The 17,737-nt window shown below is 50.7% G+C and overlaps 1 protein-coding gene across 2 annotated transcripts; it reads left to right on the top strand.

Annotated features, from left to right (window-relative positions):
- The first annotated feature begins 632 nt into the window (after nucleotides 1-632).
- HMOX1 (heme oxygenase 1) lies at nucleotides 633-13,657 on the top strand. 2 transcript variants are annotated; one of them, XM_031005530.2, is made up of 5 exons: nucleotides 633-1,230; nucleotides 3,120-3,240; nucleotides 6,361-6,852; nucleotides 9,330-9,429; nucleotides 12,917-13,657. In XM_031005530.2, the coding sequence occupies exons 1-5, from the start codon at nucleotides 818-820 to the stop codon at nucleotides 13,045-13,047; spliced, it is 1,257 nt and encodes a 418-aa protein (XP_030861390.2). In that variant the 5' UTR covers nucleotides 633-817; the 3' UTR covers nucleotides 13,048-13,657. The 2 variants fall into 2 exon arrangements, 1 of the variants encoding a protein (XP_030861390.2); XR_010133159.1 differs by lacking the exon at nucleotides 12,917-13,657 and adding an exon at nucleotides 11,599-11,683 and having other exon boundaries at nucleotides 1,092-1,230; nucleotides 9,330-10,844.
- Nucleotides 13,658-17,737: the final 4,080 nt, after the last annotated feature.

Below are 17,737 nucleotides of genomic sequence, written 5' to 3' on the forward strand. Positions count from 1 at the left end.
TCGACTGGGCTCAAAGCACTCTTCCCACCTCAACCTCCCAAAGTACTGGGACTACAGGTGTGAGCTACCATGCCAGGCCTGAAAGCCATCTTAAAAAAAAAAATCTTAGAATGAGAATCATAGTATTGGGAAAGGACTGTATGAATCATCTGGTCCATTTGTTTTGTCCTCTGGGTTCACCCAGTGACCCTATTTCCCCCGAGTTCTAAGGAGTCCACCTCATGCAGAATTGATTCAACAGGCGATCAGCAAGGGCCAGCTCTGCTCCGGGCCCTGAGCAGGCACTGAGTATAAGTCAGACCCCAATGTGCCTGGAAGAGTGTCCCACGCATTCCAGCAGGGAAGCAGTTTGTATGACAGGTGTCCCAGTCCAGGCGGGTACCAGGTGCTGCCGGAGTGTGGAGGAGGCAGGCGGGGACTTAGTCTCCTCCCTGGGTTTGGACACTGGCTTCCTGCTTTATGTGTGACACCACTGCACCCCTCTGAGCCTCGGTTTCCCCATCTGTAAAATAGAAGCGATCTACCCTCACAGGTCAGTTGTAGGGATGAACCATGAAAATACTAGAGTCTCTGTTTTTTGACAGGAACTCAAAAAACAGATCCTAAATGTACATTTAAAGGGGGTGTGAGGAGGCAAGCAGTCAGCAGAGGATTCCAGCAGGTGACATTTTAGGGAGCTGGAGACAGCAGAGCCTGGGATTGCTAAGTTCCTGATGTTGCCCACCAGCCTCTTGCTCTGAGCAGCGCTGCCTCCCAGCTTTCTGGAACCTTCTGGGACGCCTGGGGTGCATCAAGTCCCGAGGGGACAGGGAGCAGAATGGGGGGCTCTGAAAGGAGCAAAATCACACCCAGAGCCTGCAGCTTCTCAGATTTCCTTAAAGGTTTTGTGTGTGTGTGTGTGTGTGTGTGTGTGTGTGTGTGTGTGTTTTCTCTAAAAGTCCTATGGCCAGACTTTGTTTCCCAAGGGTCATATGACTGCTCCTCTCCACCCCACACTGGCCCGGGGCGGGCTGGGCGCGGGCCCCTGCGGGTGTTGCAACGCCCGGCCAGAAAGTGGGCATCAGCTGTTCCGCCTGGCCCACGTGACCCGCCGAGCATAAATGTGACCGGCCGCGGCTCCGGCACAGTCAACGCCTGCCTCCTCTCGAGCGTCCTCAGCGCAGCCGCCGCCCGCGGAGCCAGCACGAACGAGCCCAGCACCGGCCGGATGGAGCGTCCGCAACCCGACAGGCAAGCGCGGGGCGCGGGACGCGGGACGGGCGCCTTTCCCTCCCAACCCTGCTCGCGTCCCAGCCCCACCCCGGGACACTGCCACACAGCGACAGAGCCCAGGAGCCAGAAACTTGGGCTCTGGAGTCAGGAGGTGCGGGGTTCTGATCCTGCCTGTGCCCGTAGGGTAGTTGGAGGGAGGAACGGTAATTTACATGCCTGGCACCCTGGTATGCGGTTGGTGACCAAGATGGGAGTGTCCCTAGAGTATCCAGTCTTTGAGGTAGCCAATTTTTTTTTAATCCTACTTTCGAGGTGTGTTTGGAGTTGCTCTCTGCTGAATCTAGATCCCTGGGGCTCTGCCAGCCTGGGGGAGCATGCTTGGTTCTCTTGGTGGCATCTGTCCCTCACTAGCTACGGAGGACCTGAGCCAGACATTACCCTGGCTACGGTGTTCCATATCTCACAGATGGCCCAGTTCAGGGAGGCGACATGCCCAAGAGTGCTTAGTTAGCTGGTGTCAGAACTGGGCCTTGAACCTTGGTCTGCCCGCCTCCAGGTCTCACTCATTCCCTTCTTTCAATAATTTGTTAGTATTTTTTTTTTAACTCCTAGGCTTAAGCATCCTCCCACCTCAGCCTCCAGAGTAGCTGGGACTTACAGACATGTGCCATTTCTCCCGAGAATTTGACCAGCTGTGTTGTAGAACAGGGAAGCAGGGCAGGAGAAAAGTGAAAAATGACAGTTCTGTGGGGAGGCAGGGATACGGACCCATGACAGAAATACTCCCAGAAAGACTTTTTCTTTGACTAAAGCAGACTTTCTCAGGCTTTTTAACCCTGACGCCTTCATGATGAGCATAACATGATAGGGGGTCATGAGATTTGCGTCTGAAACTTTAACAAAATAACTGAATTAAATATTGGGTCTAAAAGCCAATCAAAGCAATTACAAACTTGGAGATGCTGGTTCATGGGGCTGCTGCTTCTTCCTGGGTTATGCTGTACCTCCTCCTCCTCTCCACTGCGAACTACCTGTACCAGGATTTCCCCCTTGGTTTGGGGGACTGTATTATTTAGTGTTTTAATGACTGAAGAGTGTTTACAAGGCTGCGAGAGCCACCATGCCCAGCCTGAATTTGTTTTTTGTTTTTTTGTTTTTTTGCTTTTTTTTTTTTTGAGATGGAGTCTTGCTCTGTTGCCCAGGCTGGAGTGCAGTGACGCGATCTCGGCTCACTGCAACCTCTGCCTCCTGGGTTCAAGCGATTCTCCTGCCTCAGCCTCCCAAGTAGTTGGGATTACAGGCGCCCACCACCATGCCCGGCTAATTTTTTTTTTTTTTTTTTTGTATTTTTAGTAGAGATAGGGTTTCACCATGTTGGACAGGCTGGGCTCAAACTCCTGGCCTCAGGTGATCTGCCCGCCTCAGCCTCCCAAAGTGCTAGGATTACAGGCGTGAGCCACCATGCCTGGCCCTTTTTTTTTTCTTTTTTTGAGATGGAGTCTCTCTGTCACCAAGTCTGGAGTGCAGTGGTGTGATCTCAGCTCACTGCAACCTCTGCCTCCGGGATTCAAGCAATTACAGGCATAATCGCTGGGATTACAGGCACCCGCCACCATGCCCGGCTAATTTTTGTATTTTTAGTAGAGACGGGGTTTCACCATGTTTGCCAGGCTGGTCTCGAACTCCTGACCTCAGGTGATCCACCTGCCTTGGCCTCCCAAAGCGCTGGGATTACAGGCGTGAGCCACCGTGCCCAGCCACAAGGCTGCATCTTAAAGCGATTGAGAACGTGGCCTGAATGAGGATGGGAGTCTCTTGAAGGCCTGCCCACAGGTGGGTGGCTCAGCAGTTGGGAAGGACCCCACCCCCAGCCAGCTTTGTGTTCACCTTTCCCATTTCCTCCTCAGCATGCCCCAGGATTTGTCAGAGGCCCTGAAGGAGGCCACCAAGGAGGTGCACACCCAGGCAGAGAATGCTGAGTTCATGAGGAACTTTCAGAAGGGCCAGGTGACCCGAGACGGCTTCAAGGTATGTGGCTTGGTGGGACTAGCCCTGGTGGAGGGTGTGGCAGGTGTGGGTGGACCCAAGGCTCAGACCAGTGGTTTAAGTGGGGATGCTGAGGGACCAGATGGGCATGTCCAATAGAATCATCTTAAAAATGATGACACTGAGGCTCAGAGAGGGAAGGTGAGTTACCCAAGGTCACACAGCAAGTTCAGCCTGCTCTGTAATGTTGTGGAGGGGCTGGGGCAGCAGTGCTGTTGACTGAGCACTGGTTCCATGTTGGGCATTTTGTACACATGGTTTCTAATCTGTGCTTCAACCCTGACGAGAAAGATGAGGACTGGAAGGCTCAGAGAGGTTAAGTGACTAACAGAAGGTCACACAGCCGGTAAGTGGAAAAGGCTGAAATCAACCAAGACCGATTTCAGCCTTGTACTCCTTGTATTTCAGAGCTTGTACTCCTGATCTAATTCTAATTTGCCTCTGAAGATAAGGAATAATATAGGTTGGAGTCTTAACAGAACCCTTTTCTAACAGTGAGACTGAGGGTGCCTCATCTAATCTCCCTAAGCCACGTTTTCCCCATCTGTAAAAGAGTATTTCAACAGCAGGGTTTTCTTAAGCACCCACTATATGCCAGGTACTGATTTTGCTGTTTCCCAGCACTGTTGTGAAATTCATGCAAATAGAAGGAAAGCACTTGACGAAGAACCGGGAAGATACTGGGTGTTAAAACATCAGTGTGGGGAAAGGCCTGTTCAGGTTGAACAGAGGGTGTAGGGGTGGGGAGTAAGGCGCTATATCCCACCACGTTCATCCCAGTCCCTTTTGCAATCTGTACCCTCTGCCACCCCCTACTTCCAACATGAGACATGCTTTATTTATTTTATTTGAGACAGAGTCTCACTCTGTTGCCCAGGCTGGAGTGCAATGGCAAGATCTCGGTGCCCTGAAACCTCCGCCTCCTAAGTTCAAGCGATTCTCCTGCCTCAGCCTCCCAAGTAGCTGGGACTACAGGTGCCCACCACCACACCTGGCCAATTTTTTTTTTTTTTTAGTAGAGACAGGGTTTTACCATGTTGGCCAGGCTGGTCTCGAACTCCTGACCTCAGATGATCCACCCGCCTTGGCCTCCCAAAGTGCTGGGATTAGAGGTGTGAGCCACCACCTGGCCGAGACATGCTTTAATGAGGAGAGATTTCATCTGTGGTTCCAGGCTGGGTGGGGTCCTTGGGCCTGTAATGGGTCTTCCTCATCCTCCTCCCCTCTCCCTTAAAAAGATGAGGTACACCCAGTTGCTACAGTGTGACTGGAGACAGTGGGTGCAGGGAGGTGAATGCTGGAATATCCCATCCCCAGCCAGCTTAGACTTTGGATTTTGCCTCTAAGTCACAGGGTTCTAAGGAGGCGCCAAGATCCGTGAGAGAATCCAGTGCTCACTTACATTAAGCTGATGGACGTGGCACTTATCACAGCCTTTCTCACGTGAGCGCTAAGTGCCAGGCTGCCCTCTGTGCTGGCCCAGATCCTCTCACTTAATCCTCACACCAGCCCCATCTAGTATGTGGCAGGTGAGGGAACTGACTAGCACAGTTGGCTAGCACAGTCACACGGACCTCAGATCATCTGCTCTAGGATAGGATAGGAAGCTGGGACCAGAGAAAGCAAGTGTGCTCACCCATGGTCACACAGTTAAGGACTGGCAGAGTTGGGTAAGAACCAGGTCGGTCACACTCAAAAACCCAGGCTCTTTTGTACCAGACCACCTGGCTTTCTGTCCCCTCAAGGAATAGAGCTGCTTTGAATGTTTGTGGCTCAGAAATAACTTGGAAACTCCAATCTAAATGTCTTAACTTTGTCCTCCTTCAAATTCAAACGGGCATATTAATGTGTAACGGGAGTTAGTGCCCCAAGCCAAGGTACACTCAAGACCTGTTGCCTCAGCCCAGCATCCAGAGATGGTGGGGTTCAGAATAGGCCTCCAGGAAGGAGAATTGTGCCCTGTAGTTGGTTACGCAGAGGTCAAAAGCCAGAAGCACATGGCCAATCTCCTTTAAGCACTTTCATTTCAGCTGTTCCCCTCTCCTGAGCCATGGTGGGTCCCTGGCAATGCCCGGTCTTCAATCTAGTTTCATTTCTTACTAGCTGTGCAACCTCCATGTCTCATACTCTCTCTGAGCCTTAGTTTCCTTTTCTGTAAAATGGGAATAGCAATTCCTTTGTTGGATTTTTTTTTTTTTTTCTGAGACAGGGTCTTGCTCACTCTGTTCACCAAGCTGGAGTACAGTGATATGATCACAGCTCACTGCAACCTTGAAATCCTGGGCTCAAGTGATACCCCTGCCTCTGCCTCTGGAGTAGCTGGGACTATAGGCATGCACCACCACAGCCACACCTGGCTTTTTTTTTTTTTTTTTTGAGTCAGAGTCTTGCTCTGTCACCCAGGCTGGAGCGCAATGGTGTGATCTCGGCTCACTGCAACCACTGCCTCCCGGGTTCAAGCAATTCTCCTGACTCAGCCTCCCGAGTAGCTGGGATTACAGGCGCCTGCCACCATGCCTGGCCAATTTTTGTGTTTTTAGTAGAGATAGGGTTTCACCATATTGCCCAGGCTGGTCTCTTGGCCAGGCTGGTCTCGAACTCCTGATCTCGTGATCCGCCCACCTCAGCCTCCCAAAGTGCTGGGATTACAGGCGTGAGCCACCGCACCTGGCCCCAGCCAGCTAGTTTTTTAAAATAATTTTTTGTAGAGGTGGGTTTTGGGCTATGTTGCCCAGGCTGGTCTCAGACTCCTGGCTTTAAGCAATCCTCCCGTCTTAGCCTCCCAAAGTGCAGGGATTACAGGGGTTTGAGCCACCACACTGGGCCAGTTTGTTAGATCTTTATGTAAGGATTCAATTAGGCTGCTTGTTTTGCCCAGTGGGGTAAAAGGGTTTTAGGCTGAGAAAGTGCATGATTGTCTTTTCCTCTTGTAAAAATCCCTCTGGCTGCTGTGTGAAGAGGATTGTAGCGAGGGGTGGCAGAAGGAGTCAGAGCCCAGCTGAGAAGTGAGGAGGGCCTTTCCAAAGGCAGTAGTGGAGGGGACTGACAGAGGTGGGGGTCTTCTATGTGGCTGGCAGCCTGACCTGCTCACTCTGCTTTCAGCTGGTGATGGCCTCCCTGTACCACATCTATGTGGCCCTGGAGGAGGAGATTGAGCGCAACAAGGAGAGCCCAGTCTTCGCCCCTGTCTACTTCCCAGAAGAGCTGCACCGCAAGGCTGCCCTGGAGCAGGACCTGGCCTTCTGGTACGGGCCCCGCTGGCAGGAGGTCATCCCCTACACACCAGCCATGCAGCGCTATGTGAAGCGGCTCCACGAGGTGGGGCGCACGGAGCCCGAGCTGCTGGTGGCCCACGCCTACACCCGCTACCTGGGTGACCTGTCTGGGGGCCAGGTGCTCAAGAAGATTGCCCAGAAAGCCCTGGACCTGCCCAGCTCTGGCGAGGGCCTGGCCTTCTTCACCTTCCCCAACATTGCCAGTGCCACCAAGTTCAAGCAGCTCTACCGCTCCCGCATGAACTCCCTGGAGATGACTCCCGCAGTCAGGCAGAGGGTGATAGAAGAGGCCAAGACTGCATTCCTGCTCAACATCCAGGTGAGGGTCGGGCAGCCTGGGGCAGCCTCTGCCTCCCCCCGTTGTTCCTCCAAGGGACCCTTCTCATTGTAGGGGAGGGTGCTATAGGTCATGGTTAACACAGGGAACCAGGGTTCCAGCACTGCCACTTACTAGCTGGGTGATCTTGGGCAAATGCCTTCATCTCTCTGTACCTCAGTTTCCCTATCTGTAAAATAGGGATAATAATGGTACTTACATCTTAGACTTATAAGGCTTGAGTGAGTTTACAGCAGTAAAGTCCCCACAGCAGTGTCTGGCACAGAGGAAGCCCTCAAACATTCACTACTGTCATAATGGGACATGAGAATCAGTTGTAGCTCTCTGTGACAACAGTCTGTGGCAATGTATAAGTTGTGTGTGCACTAGTGTATAGCCAGGTTGGCACTCCCAGGGTTACAGGTGGCCTCTGCCTTCCAGGGACTCTCAGCCTAGCCAGAGAGGTTTACCTCTTTCTACAAGTGTCTCAAATCCAGGGGGAAGGTGGGGTTTGGGCAAAGCCTGGAAGGATGAATTCTTGGGCAGAGGTGGAGGGGTGAGGGGCTCCTTCTAACCAGATGTCATAGAGCCTTCTCTCTCTGCCACCCCCTGGAGGTGCCATGGGGTCCTCCCTCCTGGCTCGGGGTCATGCCCTCCTGGCTCCCTACTCCCAGCCGTGGATTGCAGAAGATTCTGGTCCTGGCCCCTGTTACGGAACAAGGCCTTTCCCTTCCACCCTCCGCCTTCAGAAAATCCAGTCAGTCTTGGAGGAAGAAAATCTGTGTCTTTCAGAGAAGTGTAGGCAAAAGAAAAGGGCCAGGTACAGTGGCTCATGCCTGTAATCCCAGCACTTTGGGAAGCCGAGGTGGGCGGATTGCTTGAGCTCAGGAGTTTCAGACCAGCCTGAGCAACATGGTGAGACCCTGTCTCTATCAAAAATAAAAAATAAAAAATAATTTAAAGGAAAAAAATGTTTTTAAAAGAAAAGGGATTTGGAATCAGAACTGGCTCTCAGGCTCACGCCTATAATACCAACACTTTGGGAGGCCAAAGCAGGAAAATGGCTTGAGCCCAGGAGTTTGAGACCAGCCCTGGCAACACAGTGAGACCCCATCTCTACAAAAACATGAAAAAATTAGCCAGACATAGTAGCGTGCACCTGTAGTCCCAGCTACTTGGGAGGCTGAGGTGGGAGGATTGCTTGAGCCCAGGAGGTCAAGGCTGCAGTAAGCCATGATTATGCTACTGCACTCCAGCCTGGGCAACGGCAACAGAGCAAGACTCTGTCTCAAAAACCAAAAAAACAAAAACAAAAACAAAAAAAAACGGCTCTTGGCTGGCTGGGCATTGTGGGTCACGCCTGTAATCCCAGCACTTTGGGAGGCCGAGGCGGGTGGATCACGAAGTCAGGAGATCGAGACCATCCTGACTAACACGGTGAAACCCCATCTCTACTAGAAAAAAGAAAATACAAAAAAAATTAGCCGGGCATGGTGGTGGGCACCTGTAGTCCCAGCTACTCAGGAGGCTGAGGCAGGAGAATGGCGTGAACCCGGGAGGCAGAGCTTGCAGTGAGCAGAGATCGCGCCACTGCACTCCAGCCTGGGAGACAGAGCGAGACTCCGTATTAAAACAAACAAACAAACAAACAAACAAAAAAAACGGCTCTTGGTGCCAGACCTCTGGATCAGTCCTTGGGCAAAGCACTTAACCTGTAGGAGCCACAGTTTCCTCATCTGCAAGGCTAACAAATACCATTCAGCACACCTCACCAAGGCTGAATTTCACAAATCTAAACTCAAGGGAAGAAAGCAGCCACAGAAGACTGCATGTACTAGGATACCACTTAATATTATTTCAGAACAAGCAACGCAGCCTTTCACATGGAGACACAGGCTAAGGACATGGGTGGCCACAGCGAACTCTAAATCCAGGATCATTGTTATCGGTTGGGAGGGCAAGAGCAGGCAGGGGAGCCAATTGGGCTTGGAACATCTTATCTCTTAAGGTGGATGAAAGGGATATGAATTTTATTTATTTATTTATTTATTTATTTATTTATTTATTTATTTATTTGAGACAGAGTCTCGCCCTGTCACCCAGGCTGGAGTGCAATGGGGCGATCTTGGCTCACTGCAACCTCAGCTTCCCAGGTTCAAGCAATTCTCTTGCCTCAGCCTCCTGAGTAGCTGGGATTACAGGCATGCACCACCACGCCCGGCTAATTTTTTGTATCTTTAGTAGAGATGGGGTTTCACTGTGTTGGCTAGGCTGGTCTCAAACTTCTGACCTCGTGATGTGCCCATCTTGGCCTCCCAAAGTGCTGGGATTACAGGGGCGCACCACCGTGCCCAGCCAATATTTTTCTTACCATCTTGTTATTTCCAAAGTATTTCCTAACACAACTTAAGGTCCTACCTTCAGCTGGGACCTGGTAGCATCTCTCACTGAGATAGGCATGTGTGTCTTTTGTCTTTTAGCTCTTTGAGGAGTTGCAGGAGCTGCTGACCCATGACACCAAGGACCAGAGCCCCTCACGGGCACCAGGGCTTCGCCAGCGGGCCAGCAACAAAGTGCAAGGTGAGAGCATCCAGGAAGGGGCACTTCCTCTGGGCTACATATGGAGGGACTTGGCTGTCTGACTGTAGTATCTCTATGCCTCTGTTCTCTGAATGTTTGGTGGTGGTGGGTGTTGTTTCCTGCTGCCCCACCCCACTGCCTCTGTAAGGACAGGTTCTCGCTATATTGCCCAGGCCAGTCTTGAACACCTGACTTCAAGCAATCCTCTTGCCTCTGCCTCCCCAAGTGCTGCAGTTACAGGCGCGAGCCACCATGCCAGCCTGAATGTTTGTTGTTCTTGTTTGAGCTGGAGTCTCACCCAGGCTGGAGTGCAGTGGCGCGATCTCAGCTCACTGCAACCTCTGCCTCCTGGGTTCAAGCAATTCTCCTGCCTCAGCCCCCCGAGTAGCTGGGATTACAGGCGCCCACCACCATGCCTGGCTAATTTTTTTTTGTATGTTTAGTAGAGATGGGGTTTCACCATGTTGGCGAGGCTGGTCTCGAACTCCTGACCTCAGGTGATCCGCCCACCTTGGCCTCCCAAAGTGCTGAGATTACAGGCGTGAGTCACTGTGCCCGGCCACCTGCGTGTTTTTGTATGAGAAGTGGAGTGCAGGCAAAAGGACCTGGGGTCAACCTTCAGCGTGTGGCTCTGGGCAAGCCATGAGACTTCTCCCTACCTCAGTTTCCCCACCCGTAAAATCCAGTGAGGTTCAGCTAATTCTAGCTTATTGGCTCAGAAGTGCACAAGAACCCCTCAGAAATCATGGGAAACTCCTGCCCCCTTAATTTAGACTCCTTTTTAGGCCTTTGGTCCCCTGATGTTGGCCAGGGAGTTGGGGACCTGTATCCACCTATGAACCCACCACAGGAAAATGTCCCTTCTGAGTCTTGTTGTGTGTGAGCCCCTCCCTCATGTGCCTAAGAACGATCGAGGCTGGCTATACTGAAACATCTTGGAAACTTCCAAAAAGACCAAAGTGCTCCACAAAATGTACCCTCACTAAGCCTAAAACACTGAGGGAGGGAGTGTGGCTTTGGGATGGGTAGCAATAAAGAGGTAAGGCTTAGCTACCTCCTGGCAGGTTATATTAGGCCTCCCCTCCTGTGCCACCCTAACCTACCTGGCTTGTGGCTTTCTCACTTGTGCCAGACCACACAGACCCCTCTGCTAGGGGTTTGTAACCCCGGAGGGCTTGGCTATCTGGTGGGGTAGGGAGACGTCACCCTAATGAAGCAGTTCTCAAAGTGTGGTACCCTGGCTGTGGGAGGTGGTAATCCTAGTATCCCCTCAATGGGGTCTGTGAGGACAAAGCATTTTTATAACACTACTACTATTTTTTTGTTTTTTTTTTTTTCATTTGAGACAGTCTTGCTGTCACCCAGGCTGGAGTGCAGTGGCATGATCTCGGCTCACTGCAAGCTCCGCTTCCCAGGTTCACGCCATTCTCCTGCCTCAGCCTCCCAAGTAGCTGGGACTACAGGTGTCAGCCACCATGCCTGGCTAATTTTTTGTATTTTTAGTAGAGACGGGGTTTCACTGTGTTAGCCAGGATGGTCTCGATCTCCTGACCTCGTGATCCGCCCACCTCGGCCTCCCAAAGTGCTGTAATTACAGGTGTGAGCCACCGCGCCCGGCCTTTTTTTTTTTTTTTTTGAGACAGGGTCTCGCTCTTTCACCCAGGCTGGAGTGTAGTGGCACAATCACAGCTCACTGCAGCTTCAACCTCCCAGGTTCAAGGGATTCTCCCACCTCAGCCTCCTGAGTAACTGGGACTATAGGCACGTGCCACCACACCCAGATTTTTTTTGTTTTTTTTTGGCTTTTTAAAAAAAGCCAAAAATAAATGAGAAAATGAGAGTTTCACTTTCTCATGAATGTGTGTTGGCATTTTCCAAAGGTTATGTGACATGTGATGCTCTCTCATGGATTTGATGGCTCATGGAATGTGTGCCTGTATGTTCTTGTATGTTCTTGTATGTTAAGAATTTCTCAGTTTTGGCTGGGCACGATGGCTCATGCCTGTAATCCCAGCACTTTGGGAGGCTGAGGCACGGGGATCACTTGAGGTAAGGAGTTTGAGACCAACCTGGCCAATGTGGTGAGACCCCATCTCTACTAAAATATAAAAATTAGCTGGGTGTGATGGTGCACACCTGTAATCCCAGCTACTCGGGAGGCTGAGGCAGGAGAATCTCCTAAGTCCGGGAGGCAGAGGTTGCAGTGAGCCGAGATTGCACCACTGTACTCCATCCTGGGCGACAGCGAGACTCCATCTCAAAAAAAAAAAAAAAAAAGAAAAGAAAAAGAATTTCTCAGTTTTAATATCTAATTTTGTAAATAGTGATAGCTATACTCACACAAACAAAAGCTCTTTTGGATCCTTGGTTGCATTTGAGTATAAAGGAGTTTTGGAACCAAAACATTTGAGAACTGCACCCCTAATGCATCAGAAGGAGCAGGAGCCTTTAATATGAACAACACACATGTAAATGTCACAGTGTACCTGCTTGCTTGCTTGCTTGTACTTCCTGTGACCACAGCCCTGGGCCACCAGACCTACGGCCCTGTTTTCTCTGGGGAAGCCCTTCTCATAGCCCAGGGCGGGGCTAGGATTGAAACCCAGCTGGTCTGGCTCCAGAGACCTGCCCTGGACTCTGTCCTGCTTCTAAAGACCTAGGGAGCACCCACTCTGTGCCTGAGGAGGCAGGTGGCACATCTACCCAGGTTGCATGGTTGGCTCTGGCCTATCACGTTTTAAATCTTTTTTTTTTTGAAATGGAGTCTCACTCTGTTGCCCAGGCTGGAGTACAGTGGCGCAATCTTGGCTCACTGCAACCTCTGCCTCCTGGGTTCAAGCAATTCTCTGCCTCAGCCTCCCGAGTAGCTGGGATTACAGGCACTCGCAACCATACCCGGCTAATTTTTTGTATTTTTAGTAGAGACGGGGTTTCACCATATTGGCCAGGCTGGTCTTGAACTCCTGACCTTGTGATCCACCTGCCTTGGCCTCCCAAAGTGCTGGGATTACAGGTGTGAGCCACTGCGCCCGGCCCTATCACATTTTAATAACCAGGGATGGGACTGAACTTGAATTTTGACCTCAGAGCTCCGGCTTTCTAGCTCCTGCCCCATCATCACCATGCTTAGCAAATGTGTGAGTCCGAGAGGAAGATTTACAGCTCAGACCTAATCGCTGGCAAAGTTTAAGGAGAGGACAGGGAGCAGGCAGAAGTCTGAAAACCACGCCTGGGCCCAAGAATGTTTTCACAATGTGGCCTGGCTGCACAGGGAAGAACAGACAGCTTGGAGAAGTAGTGAGCTGCCCGTCTTTGAAGGTATTCAAGCAGTGGCTAGAGGGACACCTGTCTGTGGTCTTGCAGAATCCTGGCGTTGGGCAGGGACTGTACCACAGACCCTGAGGCCACTCTGCTTTGCTTTCCTATGACGTCAGACACCCTGATGCACGCCCACCTGTTAATGACCTTGCCCCATTTTCTCTTTCAGATTCTGCCCCCGTGGAGACTCCCAGAGGGAAGCCCCCACTCAACACCCACTCCCAGGCTCCGCTTCTCCGATGGGTCCTTACACTCAGCTTTCTGGTGGCGACAGTTGCTGTAGGGCTTTATGCCATGTGAATGCAGGCATGCTGGCTCCCAGGGCCATGAACTTTGTCTGGTGGAAGGCCTTCTTTCTAGAGAGGGAATTCTCTTGGCTGGCTTCCTTACCGTGGGCACTGGAGGCTTTCAGGGCCTCCAGCCCTCTCACTGTGTCCCTCTCTCTGGAAAGGAGGAAGGAGCCTACGGCATCTTCCCCAACGAAAAGCACATCCAGGCAATGGCCTAAACTTCAGAGGGGGCCAAGGGATCAGCCCTGCCCTTCAGCATCCTCAGTTCCTGCAGCAGAGCCTGGAAGACACCCTAATGTGGCAGCTGTCTCAAACCTCCAAAAGCCCTGAGTTTCAAGTATCCTTGTTGACACGGCCATGACCACTTTCCCCGTGGGCCATGGCAATTTTTACACAAACCTGAAAAGATGTTGTGTCTTGTGTTTTTGTCTTATTTTTGTTGGAGCCACTCTGTTCCTGGCTCAGCCTCAAATGCAGTATTTTGGTTGTGTTCTGTTGTTTTTATAGCAGGGTTGGGGTGGTTTTTGAGCCATGCGTGGGTGGGGAGGGAGGTATTTAACGGCACCGTGGCCTTCGTCTAACTTTCGTGTGAAATAATAAACAACATTGTCTGAGAGTAACTTGAAGTAGTTTTCATGGGCTTTGTTATTCTTGGGGAACTGACCTTTTCCTCCCTGGTTTCTTGCGTGCTCGGTAGGAGAAGTGGTGATAGGGGGTTGGCAGGAACTGGTCTGTTTGAGAATACAGAAGGTGAGCTTTTCTTTTTATCTTTTTATTTTTTTTTTATTTTTTATTTTTTGAGACAGAGTCTCACTCTGTCACCCAGGCTGGAGTGCAGTGGCGTGATCTTGGCTCACTGCAAGCTCCACCTCCCAGGTTCAATCAATTCTCCTGCCTCAGCCTCCTGAGTAGCTGGGATTACAGAATTTCATCACCATGCCCAGCTAATTTTTGTATTTTTAGTAGAGATGGGGTTTCCCCATGTTGGCCAGGCTGGTCTCGAACTCCCGACCTCAGCTGGTCCACCTGCCTCAGCTTCCCAAGGTGCTGGGATTACAGGCGTGAGCCACCGTGCCCGGCCCAGGAGGTGAGCTTTAAGTAGCTGGTGGGCGAATATTTGTGTTGAACCCTGCTTGATGCAATTCTCGACTTTATGGAAGATGGGGTTGCCCTGTTTGGTGGAAATGAGCAGATTCTGGGGCAAAATTTGTATTTTCTGTCCAGTGACTATTAGGGACTGGAGTGAAATTCTTAGGTTCAAATTCCTGCTACACCACTTTGAGGTTAGTCACTTAACCTCTCTGAGGCTCCATTTTATCACTGGTGACATGAATATAGTGATACCTAACTCACCTATGTGTCCTGAGAAGCAAACAAGATGCAAGTGAAATGCCAACGCCATACACAGTTAGCACCTATTATGCAAAGAAGGAGACCAGCGTTTAGTGATTCTTGTACTGTCGAGTCACCTCATCTATGTCATCCCTATGTTGAGGGGGTGTTTCCACTATCTGAGGGTCAGGATGGATTTCACTGAGGTCTGTCCAGCTCTAAAACCCAAGCCCTTTCTATGGCCCTAAGTCAAGAAAATACTAAATATGTAGCCTCCCAATCTGGGAAAGTGAAAAACCTTTTGCTGAAAGTGTCCTGGGCAGAGCATGGGACAAGATTTTTTTTTTTTTTTTTTTTTTTTTGAGACAGGGTCTGGCTTTGTCCTCCACACTGGAGTGCAGTGGTGTGATCTTGGCTCACTGCAACCTCTGCCTCTTGGGCTTAAGCCATCCTCTGGCCTCAGCCTCCTGAGTAGCTGGGGCTACAAGTGCACGCCACCATGCCCAGTTAATTTTTGTATTTTTTTTGTAGAGATGGGGTTTTGCTATGTTGCCCAGGCTAGTCTCAAACTCTTGAACTAAAGTGATCCTCCCACCTTGGCTTCACAAAGTGCTGGGATTACAGGAGTGAGTCACTGTGCCTGGCCAAGGTGTATTTTTTTTTTTTTTTTTTTTTGAGCTGGAGTCTCATTCTGTTGCCCAGGCTGGAGTGCAGTGGTGCGATTTCAGCTCGCTGCATCCTCTGCCGCCCAGGTTCAAGCAATTCTCCTGCCTCAGCCTCCCAAGTAGCTGGGATTATAGGCACCTGCCACCGCACTCGGCTAATTTTTTTAGTTTTAGTAGAGACAGGGTTTCACCATGTTGGCCAGGCTGGTCTTGAACTCCTGACCTCGTGATCCACCCGCCTCGGCCTCCCAAAGTGCTGGGATTACAGGTGTGAGCCACTGTGCCCAGCCAAGGTGTTTCTTTATAGGACCAGTACCTAAGGACTGGGAGTCAGGAGACCTTTGTCCCTAGTCTGACTATGCCACTTCAAGGCTCATTTTGTTCACTGGTAAAATGAGAACAATACACATACCTCTCACAGCTGGTGGGAGGATCCAGTGGTGTCCAAACACCAGTCTGTGCATGGTGGCATCAGAATTACTTGGAGATACTTAACCACAGAATCCAGGGCTCCACCTGGGATGGGGCTCTAGAATTGGTATTTTTTTTTTTTTTGAGACGGAGTCTTGCTCCGTCACCTAGGCTGGAGTGCAGTGGCGCGATCTTGACTCACTGGAAGCTCCGCCTCCCGGGTTCACGCCATTCTCCTGCCTCAGCCTCCTGAGTAGCTGGGACTATAGGCACCCACCACCATGCCCGGCTAATTTTTTGTATTTTTAGTGGAGACAGAGTTCACAGGTTTCACCGTGTTAGCCAGGATGGTCTCGATCTCCTGACCTCGTGATCCGCCCGCCTTGGACTCCCAAAGTGCTGGCATTACAGGCGCGAGCCACCGCGCCCGGCCTAGAATCAGTATTTTTGAAAAGTACCTTAGGAGAGTCCAATGCGCACCCACGTCCAGGAGCACGTATGGTCACGTATGCAAAGCATAGGCATTCAAATAGCAGCTGGAGCTGGGCACGGTGGCTCACGACTATAATCCCAACACTTTTGGGAGGCTGAGACAGGCGGATTTCTTGAGGCCAGGAGTTCGAGACCAGCCTGGCCAACATGGTGAAAACCTGCCTCTACTAAAACCACAAAATTAGCTGGGAGTGGTGGCGCATGCCTGTAATCCCAGCTACTCCGGGGGCTGAGGCAGGAGAATCACTTGAATCCGGGAGGCTGAGGTTGCAGTGAGCCGAGATCGCACCAGTGCACTCCAGCCTTAGCAACAGAGCAAGACTCTGTCTCAAAAAAACAAAACAAAAACCAAATAGCAGCTGGGACTCTCCTGCCCTGGGCCCAGTTTCCTCATCTGTGAAAGGGGAATAGATATTCATTGTACTGACAAAGAAAGGAAGGAAGAGGGGAGGGGAGAGAGAGAAACTATCTTGAATTTTACTAATAGGAGAATGGCTGAATAATTTTTTCCTATCAATTGTCGAACAAAGCCAGACACTAGTTAAAGTGGTAAGGACGACCGGGCACGGTGGCTCATGCCTGTAATCCCAGCACTTTGGGAGGCCGAGGCGGGCAGATCACGAGGTCAGGAGTTTGAGACCGGCCTGACCAACATGGTGAAACTCTGTCTCTACTAAAAATACAAAAATTAACCGGGCATGGTGGCGTGCGCCTGTAATCCCAGCTACCAGGAGGCTAAGGCAGGAGAACTGCTTGAACTTGGGAAACGGAGGTTGCAGTGAGCTGAAATTACGCCACTGCACTCCAGCCTGGGTGATAAAGCGAGAATCCGTCTCAGAAAAAAAAAAAAAGTGGTAAGGACAGATTTTAATCAGTAATGATTATTGCAACAGGGAAGAGAGTTCAGTATGAACTGAACTCAGCTTTAATTTGTATAGAGGTATTTTAAAGGGAGGTTGACCAGCCTGGGCAATATGGTAAAACCCCATCTCTACAAATGAATAAATAAATTCGCCGGGCATGGTGGTGAGGTTGAGGTGGGGGGATTGCACGAGCCTGGGAGGTCAAGGCTGCACTGAGCTGTGATTGCACCACCGCACTCTAGCATTGGCAACAGAGACCCTGTCTCAAAAAATAAAAAATAAAAAAATAAAGGAAGATTGAGGGAGGAAGGGGTGGGCAAGTGATTAGTAGAGTCAGGGAAGTGAAAAATTACAAAAGGTTAAGTCAGTGTAAATGCAGTGAGGCTAGCTGTGTCTGCCAGTTGGCAATGATCAGAGTTAGAATTTTTGCCTCCCACAGAGACTGGGAGACAGAGGTCACATCCTCAGTTGTTGCCTGGAATAAACGGTAAACATTTACCAGCAGCCTTGAGTTTTCTCAGGCAGGCACCTTAGTGGGGGCTGGCTAGAGTCATTTTAGAGATGTTAGCAGCTGTTAGAAACTGTTAGTGTTTGTTTAAGTCTTTTTTTTCTTTTTTTTTTTTTTGAGACTAAGTTTCACTCTTGTCGCCCAGACTGGAGTGTAGTGGCACGATCTCGGCTCACTGCAACCTCCGCCTCCCAGGTTCAAGCGATTCTCCTGCCTCAGGCTTCCAAGTAGCTGGGATTACAAGCGCCTGCCACCACGCCCGGCTAAGTTTTGTATTTTTAGTAGACACAGGGTTTCACCATGTTGGCCAGGCTGGTCTTGAACTCCCGCCTCAGCCTCCCAAAATGCTGGGATTACAGTTGTGAGCCACGGCGCCTGGCCTGTCTTTTTTTTCTTTTTAGAGATGAGTCTCGCTCTGTCGCTCAGGCT

This window comes from Gorilla gorilla, chromosome 23, assembly GCF_029281585.2.
Source record: "Gorilla gorilla gorilla isolate KB3781 chromosome 23, NHGRI_mGorGor1-v2.1_pri, whole genome shotgun sequence".
Classification (NCBI taxonomy): Eukaryota; Metazoa; Chordata; class Mammalia; order Primates; family Hominidae; genus Gorilla; species Gorilla gorilla.

Bases quoted from the DNA above. Each gene is read 5' to 3' on its own strand.
- HMOX1 (XM_031005530.2), top strand. From the start codon at position 818: ATGGGGGGCTCTGAAAGGAGCAAAATCACACCCAGAGCCTGCAGCTTC. The intron at 1,231-3,119 runs GCAAGCGCGGGG...TTTCCTCCTCAG, and splicing joins GAGCGTCCGCAACCCGACAG to CATGCCCCAGGATTTGTCAG. The intron at 6,853-9,329 runs GTGAGGGTCGGG...TTTGTCTTTTAG, and splicing joins CATTCCTGCTCAACATCCAG to CTCTTTGAGGAGTTGCAGGA.